Source organism: Phocoena phocoena, chromosome 4, assembly GCF_963924675.1.
Source record: "Phocoena phocoena chromosome 4, mPhoPho1.1, whole genome shotgun sequence".
NCBI classification, from domain to species: domain Eukaryota; kingdom Metazoa; phylum Chordata; class Mammalia; order Artiodactyla; family Phocoenidae; genus Phocoena; species Phocoena phocoena.
The window spans coordinates 103,681,099-103,701,173 of NC_089222.1; the positions used below are offsets into that span (position 1 = coordinate 103,681,099).

Here is a 20,075-nt window from a genome sequence, read left to right on the forward strand (position 1 = left end):
GACTGTATGATAACTCTCCTGATATAATTTTTTAAAATTCATTATAAACTTCCCCTAAGTATAAATTTTGTATTTATACTTTTACCATTTTATAAAATTTATAGCATGACATGTTTGTATAGCTTACAGGTCCTGTCAGCAATGTCTTAAACAAAAAGCAAACCTAAAGTCTTTGAAATCATGAAAGATAGCTTATAGAAGTCAGTAACAATTAAATAGAAAACAAATATCACTGTAATAAATAATATCAAATGAACAGTGAGAACTGTTAAAACACAGTGAGAACAGGTTAAAAAATTTTTTTAAAAACACTAATAAATTATTTTGTTAGCTACCTACCTAGTTGCTTATCACCTTTACAAAAACTAAGTTATACCGAACATAATTCATAGGGCAGAAGAACCCCCAAAACTTACTATTTGACATAAGCACTTGTGCTCATTGACCAGTTTTTCCAGAGACAGGCATTCAATCACATCAGCTTCTCCTAAAGCCCCTTCCTTATCTTGTTTATTTGCCAACCTAGAGAGACATAAGTAGTTTTATAGCAAATATATAATCAGACAGCCACTTAAAAGACGTTTTGACCATGTTCTTATTCCAAAGTTTTAACCCTACTCATTACAGAACATACTGGTTTTAGAGAGTAGTGTACAATTTATTTCTTCATTTTTCCTTTTTATTGCCGCTAAAGTAAGTCTGTAAGAATTGGCCTATAAAAGGGAAATCAGGTAAAGAGAACTGTCAAGAAAACAAGCAATAGGTCAACAGGCCAACAAAAAAAGTACAAATAGAAAAAGAAGTGGACTAGTTTCCACAGCACTCAGCCATCAATTCCAACTTTCACATTAATTATATCCTTCTCTTAAAATACACTGCATCATGATGTAAAGGCTCTTATCCCATGTCCTTTCCTCTTAAATACAATCTGTATCATGTTTTAAATATCCAAATATTCATTCAGAGCTTGTATTATTTGAGCTCACCTGTATTTCCACCGTGTGAGTGTGTCCACATAAATGTGCAATTTACTGGAGAAGTGAGGCCACTTTTATCTAATTTACTTAGCATAGCACTGTGCACAGAAAACCTTCCACTCAATTAGGAACAAATTGAGGAACAACAAATGAAAAAAACAAAATAAGTTTAAAAAAAATAGGGGGCTTCCCTGGTGGCGCAGTGGTTGAGAGTCCGCCTGCCGATGCAGGGGACGCGGGTTCGTGCCCCGGTCCGGGAGGACCCCACATGCTGCGGAGCGGCAGGGCCCGTGAGCCATGGCCGCTGAGCCTGCGCGTCCGGAGCCTGTGCTCCGCAATGGGAGAGGCCACAACAGTGAGAGGCCCACGTACCGTAAAAAAAAAAAAAAAAAAAAAGGAATTACCACAAAATAACACTATTTGCCTATCAGATGGCAGAGGTCAAAAAGTTGAATAAAACACTGTCTTGGTCAGGGTTTGATATATGTTTCAGGCAAATATATATTATTTAATAAGTACATAGTAAAATAAATCTAATGAACCCTATCACCTATCTTTAAAAATTATCAGTTTTGTACCATTCTTGCTCATCTACGTATCTTCCACTTCCCCCATCAGTCATATCACGTCACCCCATAATTTAAAAATTAAAAAATATTACAATATCACTATCACACCTAAGTTCTTAAAAAAATTAGTATTCCTCAATATCTTTTTACAAGTGCTATGTCCAAATCCAGATCCAAACCAGATACATATAACTACAATTTATTCTTTTAATTGTTTTTGAATCGGTATCACTCCCGATGCCAACACCTCCCATTCCTGCAACACTATGACCAACACTTCTTTTCCTCCCATGACATCTATCTGTAAAACAAAACAAGTCATTTTTCTATAGAATCTCCCATGTTTAGGATTTGGCTGATATCTTCCTTATGAAGTCATTTAACATACACACCCTGTATTTCCTGTATCTAGTAGTTAAATATACAGGCTGGATGGCTTTCAAGTTGAAATATTTTGGCAAGCATATTTCATAGATGCTGCTAGTACTTAGGAGGCATTTAATATCTGAGTGCACCACTTTCAGTGATGGTTAAATGGATCCATGGATTCAGGCTGCAGTCAGCCTGATTTGTCCAAAAGTTTTCCATTAAACTTTCATCTAATGGTTTTAGCAACCATTAATGACCTGTGTTTAATACCATTATCATATAAGTGGCTATAAAATCATGACTTTTTTAGTTCTGTATTCCATTTGCACTAACTAGCTGGATTTTTGCTAAAAAGTAAGTTTTCATTAACTACTTGGTGACTCAAGTACAATTCAGAGAAAAGTCAAGATAAATATTTGATCCTTTGCCTTCATTTCCTAATTTTCATAATAATGAACTGATGTCCTATTAACCTCCAAAGGTGATCAAGTTGCTTTCTTTGGTTTGTGGGAGATATCATTATGGACTCATGGATTTTTAAAATATATTAGATGTTTCAACTTATTATAGTTACTGTTCTTTTTGAGGCTCAAAGTTACCCATTTTTGGTTAGTGGGAGTCCCTTTTGTGTTGGCTCCTGTTTTCTTTTGGTACAACTCCAAGAGTCTTTGATAGCTTCTTTGCTTTTTTGTAAGAAACAATGGTCCGGACCTGAACTCATCCAATTCCCTAAAGAGCCCTGGTTCCTTTTAGTATGAACTGGTATTTTAAAGACCACAATCTGGGCACTTCTGGACATTTATCATTATTGACTTGCCATTGCTCCTAGACCATTTCAGTGGACAGAGCTAGGAAAAATATAGTTTTTAAGAAAGAAAAAATTAAGTCATGAGGTCATACTGATTTTTCCATTTTAAATTAAATATTACCAAGTTTTTACTTAGCTTCTTAATTTGTATCTCTTTTTCCTTATGCTGAAAACTACAGTTCCTAATAACGCCATCATTAACTATTTGCTCTCTCCTATGAGTTTCAACATAATAAAACCAACATTATTACTAAAAATAACACTACTTAATGCACATTAAGATCCCTTTGTGGTTATTCTTGTCTATAAGACATATCCCACAAGAGATGCAGTCAAAATACTGATTCTAAAATTATTTGAAGTAATCCTTCTCTGTGCCGTTATGCCACCATCTAGATACATAACTAGGTTCATTTGTTTCAGGCTGCTTTGGTTTTTTAAAAATAATTTTATTCTTTACGTTAAGATCTAATTTTTAAAACACTTATATGGTTCCAAATTCAAACTATAAAAACAAAATGAAATCAGAAAAAAATATTTTCCCTCTCTATCTCTTTTCCACTATTCTTCCTAGTCTCCTATAGGTAACCATTTTCATTAGTTTTTTTTTTCTTTATTGATTATTATACTATTTTTAATTGTAAGTGATTTACAATGTTTCAGGTGTACAGCAGTGATTCAGTTATACATATATATGTGTACATATATATACTTTTTCAGATTCTTTTCCATTATAGTTTATTACAAGATATTGAATATACTCCCCTGTGCTATACAGTAGGTCCTTGTTTTTTTTTATCTATTTTATATATAGTAGTATGTATCTATTAATCCCAAATTCCCAATTTATCCCTCCCCTCCTTCCCCTTGGCAACCATAAGTTTGTTTTCTATGTCTGTGAGTCTATTTCTGCTTTGTAAATAAGTTCATTTGTATTTTTTTTTAGATTCCACATATAAGTGATATCATATATTTGTCTTTCTCTGACTTACTTCACTTAGTATGATGATCTGTAGGTCCATGGTCCATCCATGTTGCTGCAAATGGCATTATTTCATTTTTTTATGGCCTAATAACATTCCATTATTTATATATATATATATATATATATATATATATATATATATATATACATACCACATCTTTTTATCCATTTATCTGTCGATGGACATTTAGGTTGCTTCCATGTCATGGCTATTGTAAATAGTACTGCTATGAACATTGGGGGTGCATATATCTTTTTGAATTAGAGTTTTTGGTCTTTTCTGGCTATACGCCCAGAAGTGGGATTGCTGGACCATATGGTAACTCTCTTTTTAGTTTTTTGAGGAACCTCCATACTGTTCTCCATAGTGGCTGCACCAATTCACATCTACCAACAGTATAAGCGGTTTCATTAGTTTTTAATTCATCCTCCCACTGATTTTGTTTTTTTTTAATAATATAAACATGTACATGGGGGAAATGGTATTTTAAAGACCACAATTTGGGCACTATGGATATTCACTGCTATTGGCTGGTTACGGGGTGTTTATGTGCGTGTATCTCTACCCTCCTGTTCTTCCTCAAAAGTTAGATGCACTTTTGTGCATCACCATGCTTTTTTTAAAAACAGTAAATCCTAAAATTACTCTGAAGTAGTATAAAAAAATCTTATTTATTACTATACTCTTTATTAATGAACAAAATGTTCATTATATAGATGTTTCATCACGGGTTGTTCCCAATGTCTTGATTTTACAAAGAGGGCTGTGAGGAATAAAGTGTGTGAAGATGTTATTTCTTATTTTGGGAAAAGACTCCAGGAAGTAGGACTACTAAACCAAAGAATAAATACAGATGTTATTTTGATAGATATTATAGCAATGTCCCTCCTCTCACCCTCAGATCATAACAACTCAGGCAGAGAAAAAGGGAATGTAAGAAAATTTAGTTGTGTGAGAGAAATTTTATTTCTGATTTTTCCTACAAATATTTCACTCTGGTAAAAATTAATTTTGAATTGTTATATTGATATAATAAATAGCATAACATATAGTGCTGTACAATTTTAGTTTTTGATATGGAAAACTATGAAAGAAACTTAAAAATAGCAGGCATACTAAAAAGAAAGATAAGGTGGCAGGTTTAAAGACATGAACTCTTTTCTGGCTGTTGTAGTTCTGAAATTTGGTAATTTTCTGAATTAAGTTCTTGGAATTCCCTAAAATAAGATGGAATTAAATCATTTTAAAGTAAACTGAACAAAAAGCCTTTACCCAAGGTTCTTTCCATTCCTGTTTATTCCAAATTCCATACACTTAGCAAGTTTTCATACCTAAAGAAAACAAAGTAATCTTTGCTTAATTACGAACCCCCTCTTTTGTGTAATGTACTTTATATGTAATATAGGACTGGAACTACAGAGCCTGTGCCAAGTACATCTAGGCAGTTTAACAAGGACTTCCTGTTACCAACTAGCTCCACTGAAAACAATCTTACTTTAATCTAAAGAAAACGCAGCTAACAGGCAGAACTGGATTCTCCAGGGGTGAGGTAAGAAATTTGTTCTTCTCATTTGATATTAACAACAAAACGATAACTTTAACTTATTTGACTTCATTATGTGGCTTTCAATTAAGTTAACTAAATGAAAACCATAAAGAAATTATCCTGTGAACTATAAGACAGAGACAAATAAAATTTGAATAAAACATTACAGATGGTACTCAGTTTTTCTCTCACAGGCAGGACTCTAACTGCGCAGGTGGAAAAGCAACAAAAGGAACAAGACAAAGGTAAACATACCACTCTTTTTTGTACTTTTTAATGTAAGACATCCAGAGACTGAAATCTGTGACATTTAAAAAGAGCCCAACAGATAATTAAAGTTACCTGTTTTGCTCAGATTTGGACTTTGCTCAGATTTGCCTTACAGGCAGCTAATGTGCTCATATATACTACTGATATGCTGAATGAGATTTGGGTTTAGAGTTCCTAGAAACAGACCACCATAAACAAAATCAACTTTTTATTTTATGTCCTTTAAAAAAATATCTTTTCATTTTGGAAACATTAGAAAGTCAGACCCTATAAAAACAAACTTAAAATTCTTCTATAAACAGACTAAATTACTCATAAAATGCTTGCTTTAGAGAACACTTTTCCATTTAATTCTGAAAAGAAGTTAATGCCCAATATGACACATATGTATAATGTTTAAAAATTTAAGATAATTTTCTACAAGGCCTTAATTTCTTCATTGTAGTTTCCCAGAATCTTTAAAATTAACTTGAGGAAATTAAAAAATAATCTTGCTGTAAAAGGACTACAGTAAAATACCAAAGTAGTCAATTTTTTTTAAAGTACTCAATTTTGAAATGTTTCAGCTAGTGTACTGAAAGTACTTAAATTATAAAATTTAATATCAATATTATATTTGATTTGATAATTTAAAAAATTTAGGTCAACATCATTTAAATGCAACATACATAGGTAGGTCTGATACTTTCAAAATTAAACAGTGTATAGAGGCTTAACCAAAACATGTTTTATTTTTTGATACTTCTTCAAAGTTATCTTACAATTGTTATGTTAGATTTTAATATATAGCCCATTTCAAATCAAAATAATAATTATTATTAATAAATGCTTTAAGGGTAAACTTGAAAGTTGGCTATGTAATACCTAGAACACATTATATTTGTGGCTATGTAGTTTTAAATTTAATATAAAAATAATTTTACATAAGTACAGCTTATTTTAATCAGATAAGTGAGATTTCAAAATTACATGAGTCTTAGTATTTAAACAAAAATGGTCTTGTTACATTAAATGAGTTAATTTAACAATTAACTTATTTACACTAAACAAAAAATAGAATTTAAAAAGCAGTGAAAGGCTGCATTACAAAAAACTGTTTGATAATTTAAACTTAGATAGAATTTACACAATTTGTAATAATTTTTTTTTAAGTTTGTTTTCTTCATTTAAGTAGCCAAAGAGGTGAATATTCCAGTAACAGCTGCTTTCACCTTGAACTAGGGAAATGTTGCAACATGTTTTCACACACAAAAGCAAAAGAATATTCTAGTTTACGTTAAATAAAAACTGGTTACATTTCTTAAAATATTTAATCATTATAGTAACTATAAAAAGAAATGTCTTAGTTTAAAAAAATCTATAAATTTATAAAGTATCTATCCCAGGGCATAGTTCTTAAAGCACTAGATAATTTTTATTCATATTTCTGTTCCTGGAAATGTTCCCTGTCTATAATAGAGTGGAGAAACTTTTATTTGAGTCATACAAGTTTACTTTCGTATTTCCAAAAACAAATTGTCAAACTTGATTACTATATTTATAAATTAGTGTTCTAACTTTCTTTTTGCAGATATCACATTTAAGCTCAAAGATACAGTTATTAACAGTAGAATTCAAAACTGTACAGCAAAGCAGTAAGTTAAACATGCTGAAAGATGGCTCACATTTGGATAGAACTCTTCGGATATTAAGAAAATAAATTTAAGGTAGAGAAAAGATTGCATAAGATGGAAGTATCATCAATTTCACTTGCCTAAGCAATTAAATGATTTCACAACTATGCACTTAATATTTTATGCCTTCTTGAACTCTGTCTCTTCCAACTTTTAAATTTTAATATGCTTAGATATGTCACTTTGCTTATAATTTATGAAGATATAAGATTAAACAGTTAAATGGGAAATAGTTATACATGTAGCTGTGCGTATGTAACTACTGGAAAATGCAATTTATGTATAGCATGCACCTGAATACCTACATTAGGTCAGTTTCTGCACAGATGAATATAAGGATTTAGGGAACATTCTGAATTATGTTAACTCTGTAAAGATAATCACCTATGACTTTCAGTGAAGATGCACAGACACAGAAACTCCTCCTCTTGCTAGAAACGTAGAGAAGTGTTTGATATAATCTTAACGGGAAAAAAAGACAAATTTCTAAACTACATCATTACATGTGAAGTAAGAAAGGGAAATTTCCAGGTGCCAGAAATGAAGAGGGAACACATTCATAGCCAAGGTGGAGAGTAGGAATTAAAGCTAACTCCATGCGCTACAAGAAGAAAACACTTTTATCTTAGAGGCTCGGGTTTAGAGTTTGTTCATAATAGGGAACTAAAACTGTGTTTCCTATATGAAATAGTGGACCAGAAAAAGAACAGCCTGTATACAGACACAGGAAAATCTCTGTTGGCTTGTCCAGGAGTACAGCAGGGAGTGAGGGATTCACTCAGGCTACAAAATCACTACAGAAAAATCAGGCCCTTATTTATACTACCTGGGCTATAGAAATCACTAGAGAAAAATCAGGCCCATACAGTCAGCCCTCTGTACCTGCAGGTTCCACACGCATTGATTCAACCAACCTCAGATGGAAAATACTCAGGAAAAAACCCAGAAAGTTCCAAAAAGCAAAACTTGAAATTTCTACGTACCAGCCACTATTTAGATAGCATTTACATTTTATTTACAACCATTTATATACCATGTACATTGTATTAGGTATTATATGTAATCTAGAGATGATTTAAAGTATGCTTTTAAAGTACATAAAAATATACAGGAGGATGTACATAAGTTATATGCAAATACTGCACCATTTTATATGAGACCTAAGCATCCGTGGATTTTGGTCTCTGTGGGGGTCCTGGAACCAATTCCCCACAGATATAGAGGGAAACTGTATTTATACTACCTGGGCTATGATGGGCAAACTCCATGGGGCCCTAGTAGTGACAACCACAAAAACGCGGTTAAGAATGCATCCATAATGCAGGGCACTCAGGACATTCTTGTATAATGTAATTCCCCACTGAAGGTAATCTGCTGACAAAGTTTACTAGATACACTTGCCCATCACCAAGAAAAACAATTGGTGGCCACAATAAACAAAAGGAATTATTTCTAAGAAACCAGAAATAACCTAATAATGTAAAAGGATCTTGAACATAAATATATTTTAAACGTTCAAAAGAAATAAATGAAGACATACACCAAGATGAACACAGTATAAACTTTACAGCTGATTTTATATAAACATCATTAACTATAACATGCATGCTATGATATACAGCACTGAAAGGAAATCTGACTGTTTTTCCTTTAATATCAGTTAACATATAGAGATCTATAGAAAAAAAAGATTCAGAATATTTACTTTCTTTTTGCTACTAAATTTATTAAGATTAATGAATATAAAATACATATCAATATATTTTAAAGAGTTCTTTAAAGTATCTTTTATTCAAATATGAAAGGTGGTATTCCTTCAGGAATCTGTTATCCCAAGAACATAGAAATCCAGGATAAGACCACCTTTAGAAGGGAGAGTCAAATATCTTCATTTCCAAAATCAGTGACAGTAAAATTTACCTTCTCAAAAGCACTTTGCAAAAGTATACTGTGCTACAATATCAATTTTGAAATATTCTATTTCTTTAAAAAATGTTAAAATATGATGCTTCAGAAAAAGGCTTTTGATGACATTGTTCATTTATATGTAATTAAAATGAAAAAAAGAAAGACCTAACTAGCCATAAGTATATTAGAGAGGGTTGTTTTGGGATTTCTTCCAAGCCATGCAACCAAAGAGAAAGTAAAAGACACTGTAGTTCTTGAGAACTGTGAAATTTAAAAATTGTCAGGCTACTTAGCATTAGATAACACTTAAATCTCATGAGTAAAAAAATCAAAATCTGTTTGGTTTTGATACCTCCCTCATTTCTCAGCTAGGCCTCCAATACTATCACTCTTTTCTTTTCCCATATTATGAGGAACACAAGTCAATTAAAAAAAAATAGTACAACAAACATCATATCTGCTATATACATTATAGTTGTAAGAATTCATAGTAACAGGTTAGTATATGAATAGGAAACAGAAACCTGTGTACATAAATAGGAATGCAGTGTACCTCACTTCTTGTCTTATCTCATTCTATGACTATGACATACAGCAGAAGAAAATACAAGAATCCCTATCTCTACATGGTGCCAAGGATAGGACTCAAATTTTTTTAGATTTTCCGTGACACAGGTGTGTGGGATCAGAACCAATCATTTTTCTTTTTTTTTTTTTTTTTGGGTGGGGGGCGCCACACGGCCAGCGGGATCTTAGTTCCCTGACCAGGGATTGAACCCATGCCTCCTGCAATGGAAGTGCCAGGGAAGTCCCTGAACTAATATTTTTTCTTTTTCTAAATTGTAACGTGCTTAATTTGGTCTGATTGTATGAAAAATCCTAATACAGCTGCTAATATAATTATTTTAGATCTAATATGCTATATTACCTACTGGAAGAACTTTTTTCTTTTAAACATAGCATTTATATTAACAACATAATACAATATTTGATACAGATCAACTTCATTTGTAGCATATTTCACTAGGATAATCTATATCTATTCACTATGAAATAAAGAAAAATAACAGATCTGCAGGCAAGTAGATGTACATCTGAATGTAGGCTCTGCTACTTTTTAGTTGTGTGACCTCAGGCAAGTCACTCTACTTTTCAGATACTAAGAAAATTAGAGGAATAGTTAATAAAGTCAACATCCAAATAAGGGCAATTTCAAAGAACACAATACAAAGAAAGTGGAGAAGATGAAGTTCTTTTAAAAGTTAGGATCCCCTCCAAAAGAAACCATAAGTACATGAATTTCCAAATTGGAAAGAGCCAATAAACATCTAGCAAATACATGCAAAAATACGTTCCTAGGTCATGTTATTGCAAAATTTCAAAACATGAGGAATAAAGAGAAAAGGCAAAGAATTTCATGGAAGGAAATTAAAAACAAACAAAAAACCCCACATCTTATACAAAATATCAGGAATCAGATGGCAGATTTCTCAAGGGTAACAAAGAAACTTAAAAGAAAACACAGCAAAAGTTTCAAAATTCTAAGGGAACACAATTTCCAAGTAAGAATTACATCTGCAGCAAATATATCATTCAGGTGTAAGGACAGAATAAAAACATTTTCAGAAATGCAAGTTATCACCACGCCTATGTTTTAAAAGGAAGCTATGGTATGCCCTCAAATCAAGGGGATAAACCAAAAATAGAGATGAGGAAAGGAACGAGGAGAAAATACACAGAAGGAGAGAAAAATTCCAACACAACAGCTGTGTGGTAATCAGGTCAAGACAACAGCTGTGTGGTAATCAGGGTTCCAAGAAAGAAGCCGCAAAAGATAAAACAATAAAATGAAACAGAAAAGAATACCTGCTATATATACATTAAGAGAATATTTTCAGTTCAAATGAAGAGTTTTAGAATGAATTAGTGATGCATATGTACAAAATGAGGCAACTGAAAAACTTAGGTAATTAATAATTTCAAGAAAAATTTAAAAGTTACAAGGTTCTTGATCTGTGTAGTGGTTACATGGGTCTGTTCGCTTTGTGAAAAATCATCAAATTATACATTTATGTTTTGGGCACTTTCTGTATATGCGTAAATACTTCAGTGAAAAGCTTTCTTAAAATAAAAATATACATCTCCTAGCTCTATCCACTGAAAAAGCCTAGATACAGTGAAAAAAATTATTCTGAGAAAGGAAATATAACCCTAGTGATTCTGGTATATATAATATGATTCTGGGGTGATTCTGGTATATATAATATGTGATTCTGGTAAATATAGTATTTGGGTAGTCCTAATAACGTAAACACATAATATTGACTATAACAAAAACTGTGATATAATTACATTGAGAGGAAAAATTTGAGGGAAGGATGGGGGTGTAAGAGAAAGTTAAATCCAAGAATTCCCTGGTGGTCCTGTGGTTAGGACTCCGCACTTACACTGCCAAGGCGCAGGTTCAACCCCTGGTCAGGGAACTGTCCTGCAAGCTGTGTGGTGCAGCCAAAAAAAAAAAAAAGTTAAATTCATATCTTTCATAGCAAAGATTATTTAAAACTGAAAAAAGTGTAAACATCTACATAAGCAAATTATCAAGAAATAGGGAGTTTAAAAGCAACATATAGCTAAGGAGTTGAAAATGACTGCCTTTGGGAATGAGGAACTGGAAATAGAATGTGGTGGGGCAGGCAGGGGTCAGCTGTATATCTTCATAAGCCTTGAAGTGGTCTGACTTCTTAAACTGTGTATCTGTATTAATGATGAAAATAATCACATTAAAAACATTTTTAAAAGAAAAGGCTTTGTTCAAATCATGTAGGGGGGGAGGAGGGAAGGAGGGAAGGAGGGAAGGAAGGAAGGAAGGAAAGAAAAGAAAAAGCTTATGGCTATATCAAAAGCAACATGACATCCGTTTTAAACAGTTATTTTCAGCATCAATATGGTAATACCAGAGGGAGCATACAGATAAGGAAGTGATAAACACTAAACCAAACAAAGAACAGTATGGAGCTATTCAAGATAAATCATTAGGCTAACTGACTTTAGTAATTACTTCCCTCTATACTAGAAAGATTAGTCTTTATCAGAGGCATATAATAAATCATGGGTGGTAATTCTGCCTTCTCAAAGTTATCACATGAAAAAAAAGTTTCTACAATCACTTCCCAATGTTTGTAGGTGTTTTTAAAAATCTGTTCTAGCATAATCATCAAATATTTATAAAATACTGAATACAAAAGAGCATACAGATGATCCCAGCTTTACATAACATATACATTCTAGGAAATTTATATTATACATCTTATAATGAAAAAAGCACTGGTCTAGCAGCCAGGAAGTTTGCATTATTATACCAGTACTACTACTAGCAAGCTCTGGGTAAAACACTTAACTTTTCTGATTTTCAATTTCCCCATAAGAAAAATGAGAAATTGATTAGTTAACCACTAAGGATTATTTTTGGAATCAAATTATAATATTCAATAGATGTGGAAGAAACCAGGTTCACCTCTCCTTTGGAGAACAGGTGAGGACTACATATCACTACCATCCTCTTTCAGTTGGTCGAGGAGTCACAAAGGAAAGTGACACGCATCATTTCAGGCTACAGCATTTTAATGTCTATGAGAGACTCTCCAGTACTTCCAACTGCCCTACCAGCCTACCACATTCAGAAAGGTGGAGCTTAGGTCTCTGAGAAAACAAGATGGGAAACAGTAGCCCCTGCTAACCCAACATGGACATGAAATGTGAATGAAAAATACATCTCTGTGGTTGTAATCCATCAAGATTTGGTGACTGGACATTACTGTGACATAACCAAGCATATCTTGACTGATTAAAATGGGACCAAGCGGAATTTTTCATAAACTGAATATTTAAAACTCACAAGAAATCCCAACCTAAATTAGTTTATAAAGCTAAAAATATTTACAAGTTATCTCTTAAAATCTGAATTTTTATGTTAAGGATTATATTAGGTTAATTACAATTAACTAATTATAAATAACTTAATTACATGAAATTATATATACATATAAATTCATCTGTTTATTATAATTTAAAAGGTGGGAAAAATATAAAAAATGATATCAAACTTTCTGCACGTTTAATTGGTTGCTCTAGTACTGAAATCTTTCTCAATTAAAACCACTTTGTTTTCACTTTAATAAAGGACTTAAAAAAATAGTAAGCTAGGACTTCCCTGGTGGCACAGTGGTTAAGAATCTGCCTGCCAATGCAGGGGACACAGGTTCGAGGCCTGGTTCAGAAAGATCCCATATGCCCCAGAGCAACTAAGCCCGCGTGCCACAACTACTGAGCCTGCGCCCTAGAGCCTGCGCTCCGCAACAAGAGAAGCCACCGCAACGAGAAGCCCGTGCACCGAAGCGAAGAGTAGCCCCCGCTCGCCCCAACTAGAGAAAACCTGCGTGCAGCGACGAAGACCCAACACAGCCAAAAATAAAAATAAATAAAATAAGTTTATTAAAAAAAATAGTATGCTCACATGGTATTATATTTTCTCTACTTTGCTTATTTCCTACTTGTAAGGACAAAGGCCAGTAAATGTCAATACTTTCCTAGAAGGTATGCCCAACACATGGATCAATATATTAGTGTTTTATATTGATCTAATTTCCTAACACCCAAAGTTTGCAATCTATATTGCCACCCTCTCATAGTCCTCCTTGACTAATCTTCTTTTCACAAATTTTCCAGGCTTACTATTATAGCTTATTATTTTTTCCCACAGATCTTAGTAAACCACTGGATCTGGTTAGTTGTGTTCCTAAGGTAAAGAAATTATTCTTTGCAAGTAAGGTAGAATACAGACAATGGAAAGGTGGGGAGACAGAGGGAATGAAATCCTTTCCCTACTTAGAAGTCTCTTATTTGCATAAATTGTACAGACTGAAGCTTTTTACTTTTAATATAGCAAATCAGTGGTAAAATAAAAGACTGCAAGCTATTTGAATTACATATTTAGATAATTTAAAATAAACAGCAGAAAACTGTAAGTGCATTACAGGCAACAAAAACTTGCTGTTAAATGTTTCCAACCAGTACTTAAAATGCTCAGCAATACAGGTACACAGCAAATGTCTCTGAGTAAACTGTTAATATATATAAAAGACTTTTTCCATCAAAAACAGACTTCAAGGTCTTAGTATCCCTTGTGATCTGGCTTCTTTCCCAGCCACTTCACTACCTAATTGCCTCTTCTCAGAACTTATCTGAACTGGTCTCTATAGAGCATCTGATACCATTGAAGAAGGCTTTATAGCACAGTAAAGAGTGAGTCCTTCAAACTAGACTGCCTGAATTTGAATCCCAACTCTACCACGAGCTGATATCTTGGTAAGTTACTTAAGATCAGGTCTTAATGTCATCATCTGTAAAATGGAGACCATGGTAATACTTAATTCAGAGTTCTTAAAAGAACATACAACACAATTAGAACAGTGCCTGTCACATATTAAGAACTCAGGAAAATATGAACTATAAAGAGCTCAATATCAGAACTTGAATAAATAAGACTGGTGAAGGTGCTGGGAATACCAGAATGAATAAAGATCCTTGCCCTCATGGAGCTTGTATTTGGGGAAGAGAGCAGACAATAAAGTAAGATAAATAAGTAAAACATAGTGAAAAGTGCTAGGAAAAAAACTAAAGCTGGGAAGGGTGGTTGCAGTTCTAGATAGGGTGACCAAGGACAGCCTTACTGAGAGGGTGTCATCTCAGTAAGATTTAAAGAAGTTGGGGAAATAAGACAGCACTACATGGGGAAGAGCATTCCAAACAGAGAAGACAGCAAGTGCCAAAGCCCTAAGGCAGGATCCTGCCAGGTTTGTGTGAGGAATAACCAGGAGCACAGTGTGACTGAGGCAGAGGGAGGGGGAGTTGCAGGAGGTATGGTCAGAAGGGCAAAAGGAGAGGTGGAGAAGTCATATTGGACCTTGTAGGCTCTGGCTTTTCCTCTGAGAGATCACACTAAAGGAGGGCTTTAGGCACAGGAATGACATGAACTGACTTACATTTAACTCTTGTTTCTGTGTTAAGACCAGAGGAGACGGGGATACAAAGGAAGAAACAAGGAGACCATGTAGGAGACTACTGCAATAATCCAGGTGAGAAAGGATGGTGACTTGAACCAGGGAGGTGGTTCCTGATGTACCCTGAAAAAGGGATTGACAAGATTCCCTGTTAGTTTGAATATAAGGGTGGGGGGGGGGGAGGGGGACACAAAACAGAGTAGTCATGTAGTCCAGAATGACTCCAAAGTTTTTGGTAGGGTGACTTGAAAGAAGACTGGAAGAAGAGACTGGAAGAGGTGCCACTTACTGAGATGGAGCAGCAGCTTGGGAGTTGGAAGATCAGGAAATTATTTTAGACACAGACATTCAAATGGAGCTGTTGAGCAGACAAGTGTTATGAGAACAGTCTAGACTTGAGGTATAACTTTGAGTCATCAGCTAACGGACGGCATTTAACACTGTGAGACTGGAAAACAACAGTGGATAAAAAGAGGACTGTGTGTGGAAGTATTCCAGTATTCAGCAGTAGGAAAGACGAGAAGAAACCAGGGAGGAGAAAATGATGAAGGAGGAGCCAAAGAGGCAAGAGGAAAGCCAGGAGAAACACTTAAAAGCGTTTCAAGAAGTAATGGTGGTTAAGTGCTACTGAAGGGTTTAAATCACCAATAAGTCCTGTTGCTTCTACCTGCAAAATATATCCCAGATGGTTCCCATTTATTCCATCTAGTTTCCATCCAGATCTCTCCTGGAGGTTATCAGGAAACTATTCTCTATACTGTGATCTTTTAAAAACATAAATCTTATGTCAATACCCTATTTATCCTTTCACTGTCCGCCACTGCATCTAGAATAAAATCTAAATTCCTTACTTTGACCCACAAGGGTCTTTGTGATCTGATCCCCACCTACCGTCCTGACTTCACTCCTCCAGTGTTACTGCCCATATTAATTTCTATCTATGTAAGCATTAATTTTGTTCTTAAAACATACCAGTCCTATTCACTGCCCTGGCACCCCATCTCCAATACTCAGGATGCACTTTCTTGGCTCTTCATCTTCTCAACATTTAGGTCTACACTCAAATAGCTCCTTAGAGAGGCCTTGCCTAACTGATCTATCAAGATCTAAAATTATCTCATTTATCTTTTTAATTGTGTATTGTCCATCTCCCCTCAGATATTAATTACTCAAGGACAGGTATTACTGAATACACACTATAGCATTTAAAACTTTGCACACAGTAAGCTTCAAAAATTATTTGACAGAATGTCAGTTCTTTAAAACCAAAGGAATATTATCAGGATATTCATTTAACTTTTTATGTAATACAGGTATCATTTCTACAGTATCCTCGACTGGGTCATCATTCAAGAACATCTTGAAGATCTCTAGTGATGGCAAGGTTTTTATCTCATGAAACAGTTCATTCCATCTTCAGACAGCTCTACTTGTGTGAAAAGTCTTCTTTATACTAAACCGAACCTCACTCCATGTAATTTCCACCCACTGCCCTTTGGAGTTACGCCAGGTAAGTCTAATCCCTCATATATACAGATCTACACATTTTAGAAAACAGTTGTAGATATTCCCTCGACCTTCTCTTTTTCAGAACAAATATTTCCATTTCTTTCAACAACTCTCCATGTACTATGGTCTTCCAATCTCATCCTTTCCTTGACAGCTTGGAAATTCCCAATTTGTGGATTTTCATCTCATACTTAACACAGTCCCTCTCCCATTTGCTTTCACTAGCATAGAGTCGGTGGAACAAATATCTTTGTTAGTCAATCTAGACATCACATTATTATTCATGAAAGCATAATAACTATTCTGAGAGTTCTGATTAAAAGCTCAAAATTAACTAAAATCTCCAGTGATTTTTATAAGACTGCTATGAACTCAAGGGTCTTCCAGTTTATAGATGTAAAGGTGTTTTCTAAACAACTAGGTGCAATACTTTACATCTATCCAGTTAAACATGTTTTTGTTATTTTAGTATAGTGTTCTGTTCTATTTTAATTTTCAAATCCCAATTCTGTATTTCAACATACTAATGAACTCTCCAAATGTTGTGCCATCAACATGTTTGATAAGTATGCCTTCTACGACACCCAAATAACTGATAAAAATATTTGCATAAACATATCAAGAACTGAATCCCATAGCATAACAGCGTCACATTAGAGACCTTTTTCTCTAGTTGATACTATGTGTGGTTCAATGAGCTACTTGTAATTCCCTAACAGCTTCCTCTCATCCACAAAAATATCATGAAAGGCATTTTAAATGCCTTTCTAAAGTCAAGATGTGCTGTGAAAAGAAAGTATTTTATTAACAAGGATTTCTTTTTATTCACTTCATGTATATCACTATATAATTATGTACATCAAATTGATTCCATGAATAACTACCAACACAGCATACAATAAGTGTCAATATTATCAGTGTCCCCCAAATAAGATTTTATATATTCTCATGTTTGTAAAAATATCACTTATTATGAATCGACAAAAATTTTTTTTCTAACACAGTCTGGATATCTTTGCAAAGGAATGCTAATAATGAGAAATCAGCATGATCAAACCAAGAATATGATTCTATATATATGCAATGGATAAGAAAACAAAGCTATGTCAAATAATGTGTTAGTCAATCCAGAAGCCTGAGAAATTCTGAGATAAATTCAACATTACCTATATTGCTTAAAGCTCTCATATGGAATCTGCCCTGTCACTATACTGGTTTTAGCTGAACTACACACATATAGCAAAATGAGTATTTTTTTTTGACATTACATAGACCAAATTAACTGGGAACCGTATCTTCAGTAATAAGGACACATTCAGAGTGACCTTTTAATCCTAAAAAGATATGGTCAAATCTTCCATTCTAAGATATAGCTTCCTAAATCAAGAAAAATCTATTCTGTGGCAGTATCGTGACACTGAGAACTTATTTGGGGGCAATTATTTCTCTATCACTGCTTACTCAGCTACTTTACTCAACTGTATGGGACTCATAGAAGCACTGCATTATGCAAAGTGATTTACAAAATATTTTACATTACTTTTGCTATTTCAGTGATCTTTATGAGGAAATTCTTATTGATTTTTCTAATTTATAGTCATCTTTTCAGAAAACTTGGAGGATTTTTCCTGAGAGATAGACATAGCTATGTAAAGCCAACTGCTACTGGGAGGAAATACCAAATTTTTCTTTGTTCAACACAATCATTTTTGCTTTTAGGAGGACAGGGAAGATGAAAGACCGACTTCAAGAACTAAAGCAAAGAACAAAGGAAATTGAGCTCTCTAGAGACAAGGATGTGTCGACTACAGAAGCAGAGGAACAAGGGGTGTTTCTGCAGCAAGCTGTTATTTATGAAAGAGAGCCTGTAGCTGAGAGACACCTACATGAGATACAAAAACTACAGGAGAGTATTAACAACTTGACAGATGATGTTCAAAAATTTGGACAGCAACAGAAAAGTCTGGTGGCTTCTATGAGAAGGTTTAGTCTACTTAAGAGAGAGTCTAGCATTACAAAAGAGATAAAAGTCCAAGCAGAACACATTAATAGACGTTTGGATGATTTAGTAAAAGAAGTTAAGAAGTCAGAGGATGAAAACGGTCCATCATCAGTGGTCACAAGGATACTTAAATCTCAGCATGCTGCGATGTTCCGCCATTTTCAGCAAACTATGTTTCTATACAATGACACAATAGCAGCAAAGCAAGAGAAGTGCAGGACATTTATTTTCCGTCAGCTTGAAGTTGCTGGAAAAGAAGTGCTGGAAGAAGAGGTAAATGATATGCTTCATCAAGGAAAATGGGAAGTTTTTAATGAAAGCTTACTTCGAGAAATCAGTATCACTAAAGCACAACTCTCAGAGATGGAACAGAGACACAAAGAATTTGTTAATTTGGAGAACCAAATAAAGGATTTAAGGGACCTTTTCATTCAGATATCTCTTTTAGTAGAGGAACAGGGAGAAAGCATCAACAATATTGAAATGATAGTGAATGGCATAAAAGAGTATGTTAACACTACTAAAGAAAAATTTGGACTAGCTGTAAAATACAAAAAAAGAAATCCTTGCAGGGTATTGTGTTGCTGGTGTTGTTCATGTTGTGGCTCAAAATAAAGAAGCTATTTTAGAAATTTCTCCAGCTTTAGAATGAAGGATGTCCCGTAATTTAGTGTCTTGTGTCATTTTTCTTCATTTCATAGAGCCATTCACATACTTTCATCACTATTAAGTTATAATTTTCCCCTTTCGCCCTTACCCACTAGAGTTACAGAAATTTCTAAAGCAAGTGACATAAAACAAGTCTTCATTTATTAAACTAAAAATAGCATATTAGCTTTAAACTCATGGGTTAACAATTGAAAATGAGGTAAGTGATCTTAAGTTTCTAGACAGTATCAAGCTCTATTACATATTTTTGTAACTTCCAATGCCTTAACAAGATGAATGTCAGTAAGTGACAACTACTTAAACAATGCTTTAGGTTCATTTAAGAACATTTTGGTAGTTAAGAATTGTATAAAACAAGAATTCAAGTGGTGCTCTATTAAAGCCAAATCAAACTAGAAGCTGCATCAAATCCTTTTTTGCGGTACGCGGGCCTCTCACTGTTGTGGCCTCTCCCACTGCGGAGCACAGGCTCCGGACACACAGGCTCAGCGGCCATGGCTCACAGGCCTAGCCGCTCCGCAGCATGTGGGATATTCCCGGACCGGGGCACGAACCCGTGTCCCCTGCATCGGCAGGCGGACTCTCAACCACTGCGCCACCAGGGAAGCCCTGCATCAAATCTTTTATGTTCAGATAGGTCAGTTAACTCAGTGGTCAACAAATCCTAGGAAAACCCAACTATGTACTTAATGAAGAGTCTAGTTGGTAACTAGGAGCTGCTTTTAGCTTA

General features: G+C 34.3%; 2 protein-coding genes across 4 annotated transcripts in view; one reads left to right on the forward strand and one right to left on the reverse strand.

Moving 5' to 3' along the window:
- ARL13B (ADP ribosylation factor like GTPase 13B) overlaps nucleotides 1–20,075 on the reverse strand; it is an 83,526-nt gene that overhangs the window by 21,086 nt on the left and 42,365 nt on the right. For all 3 annotated transcript variants that reach the window (XM_065876552.1, XM_065876553.1, XM_065876555.1), the window contains one exon: nucleotides 417–522. In XM_065876552.1, coding sequence (XP_065732624.1) covers nucleotides 417–522 — 106 coding nt within the window. The remainder of the gene's footprint in view (nucleotides 1–416; nucleotides 523–20,075) is intronic.
- STX19 (syntaxin 19) lies at nucleotides 5,208–19,325 on the forward strand. The gene is made up of 3 exons (XM_065876955.1): nucleotides 5,208–5,258; nucleotides 5,450–5,500; nucleotides 18,394–19,325. The coding sequence occupies exon 3, from the start codon at nucleotides 18,407–18,409 to the stop codon at nucleotides 19,289–19,291; it is 885 nt and encodes a 294-aa protein (XP_065733027.1). The 5' UTR covers nucleotides 5,208–5,258; nucleotides 5,450–5,500; nucleotides 18,394–18,406; the 3' UTR covers nucleotides 19,292–19,325.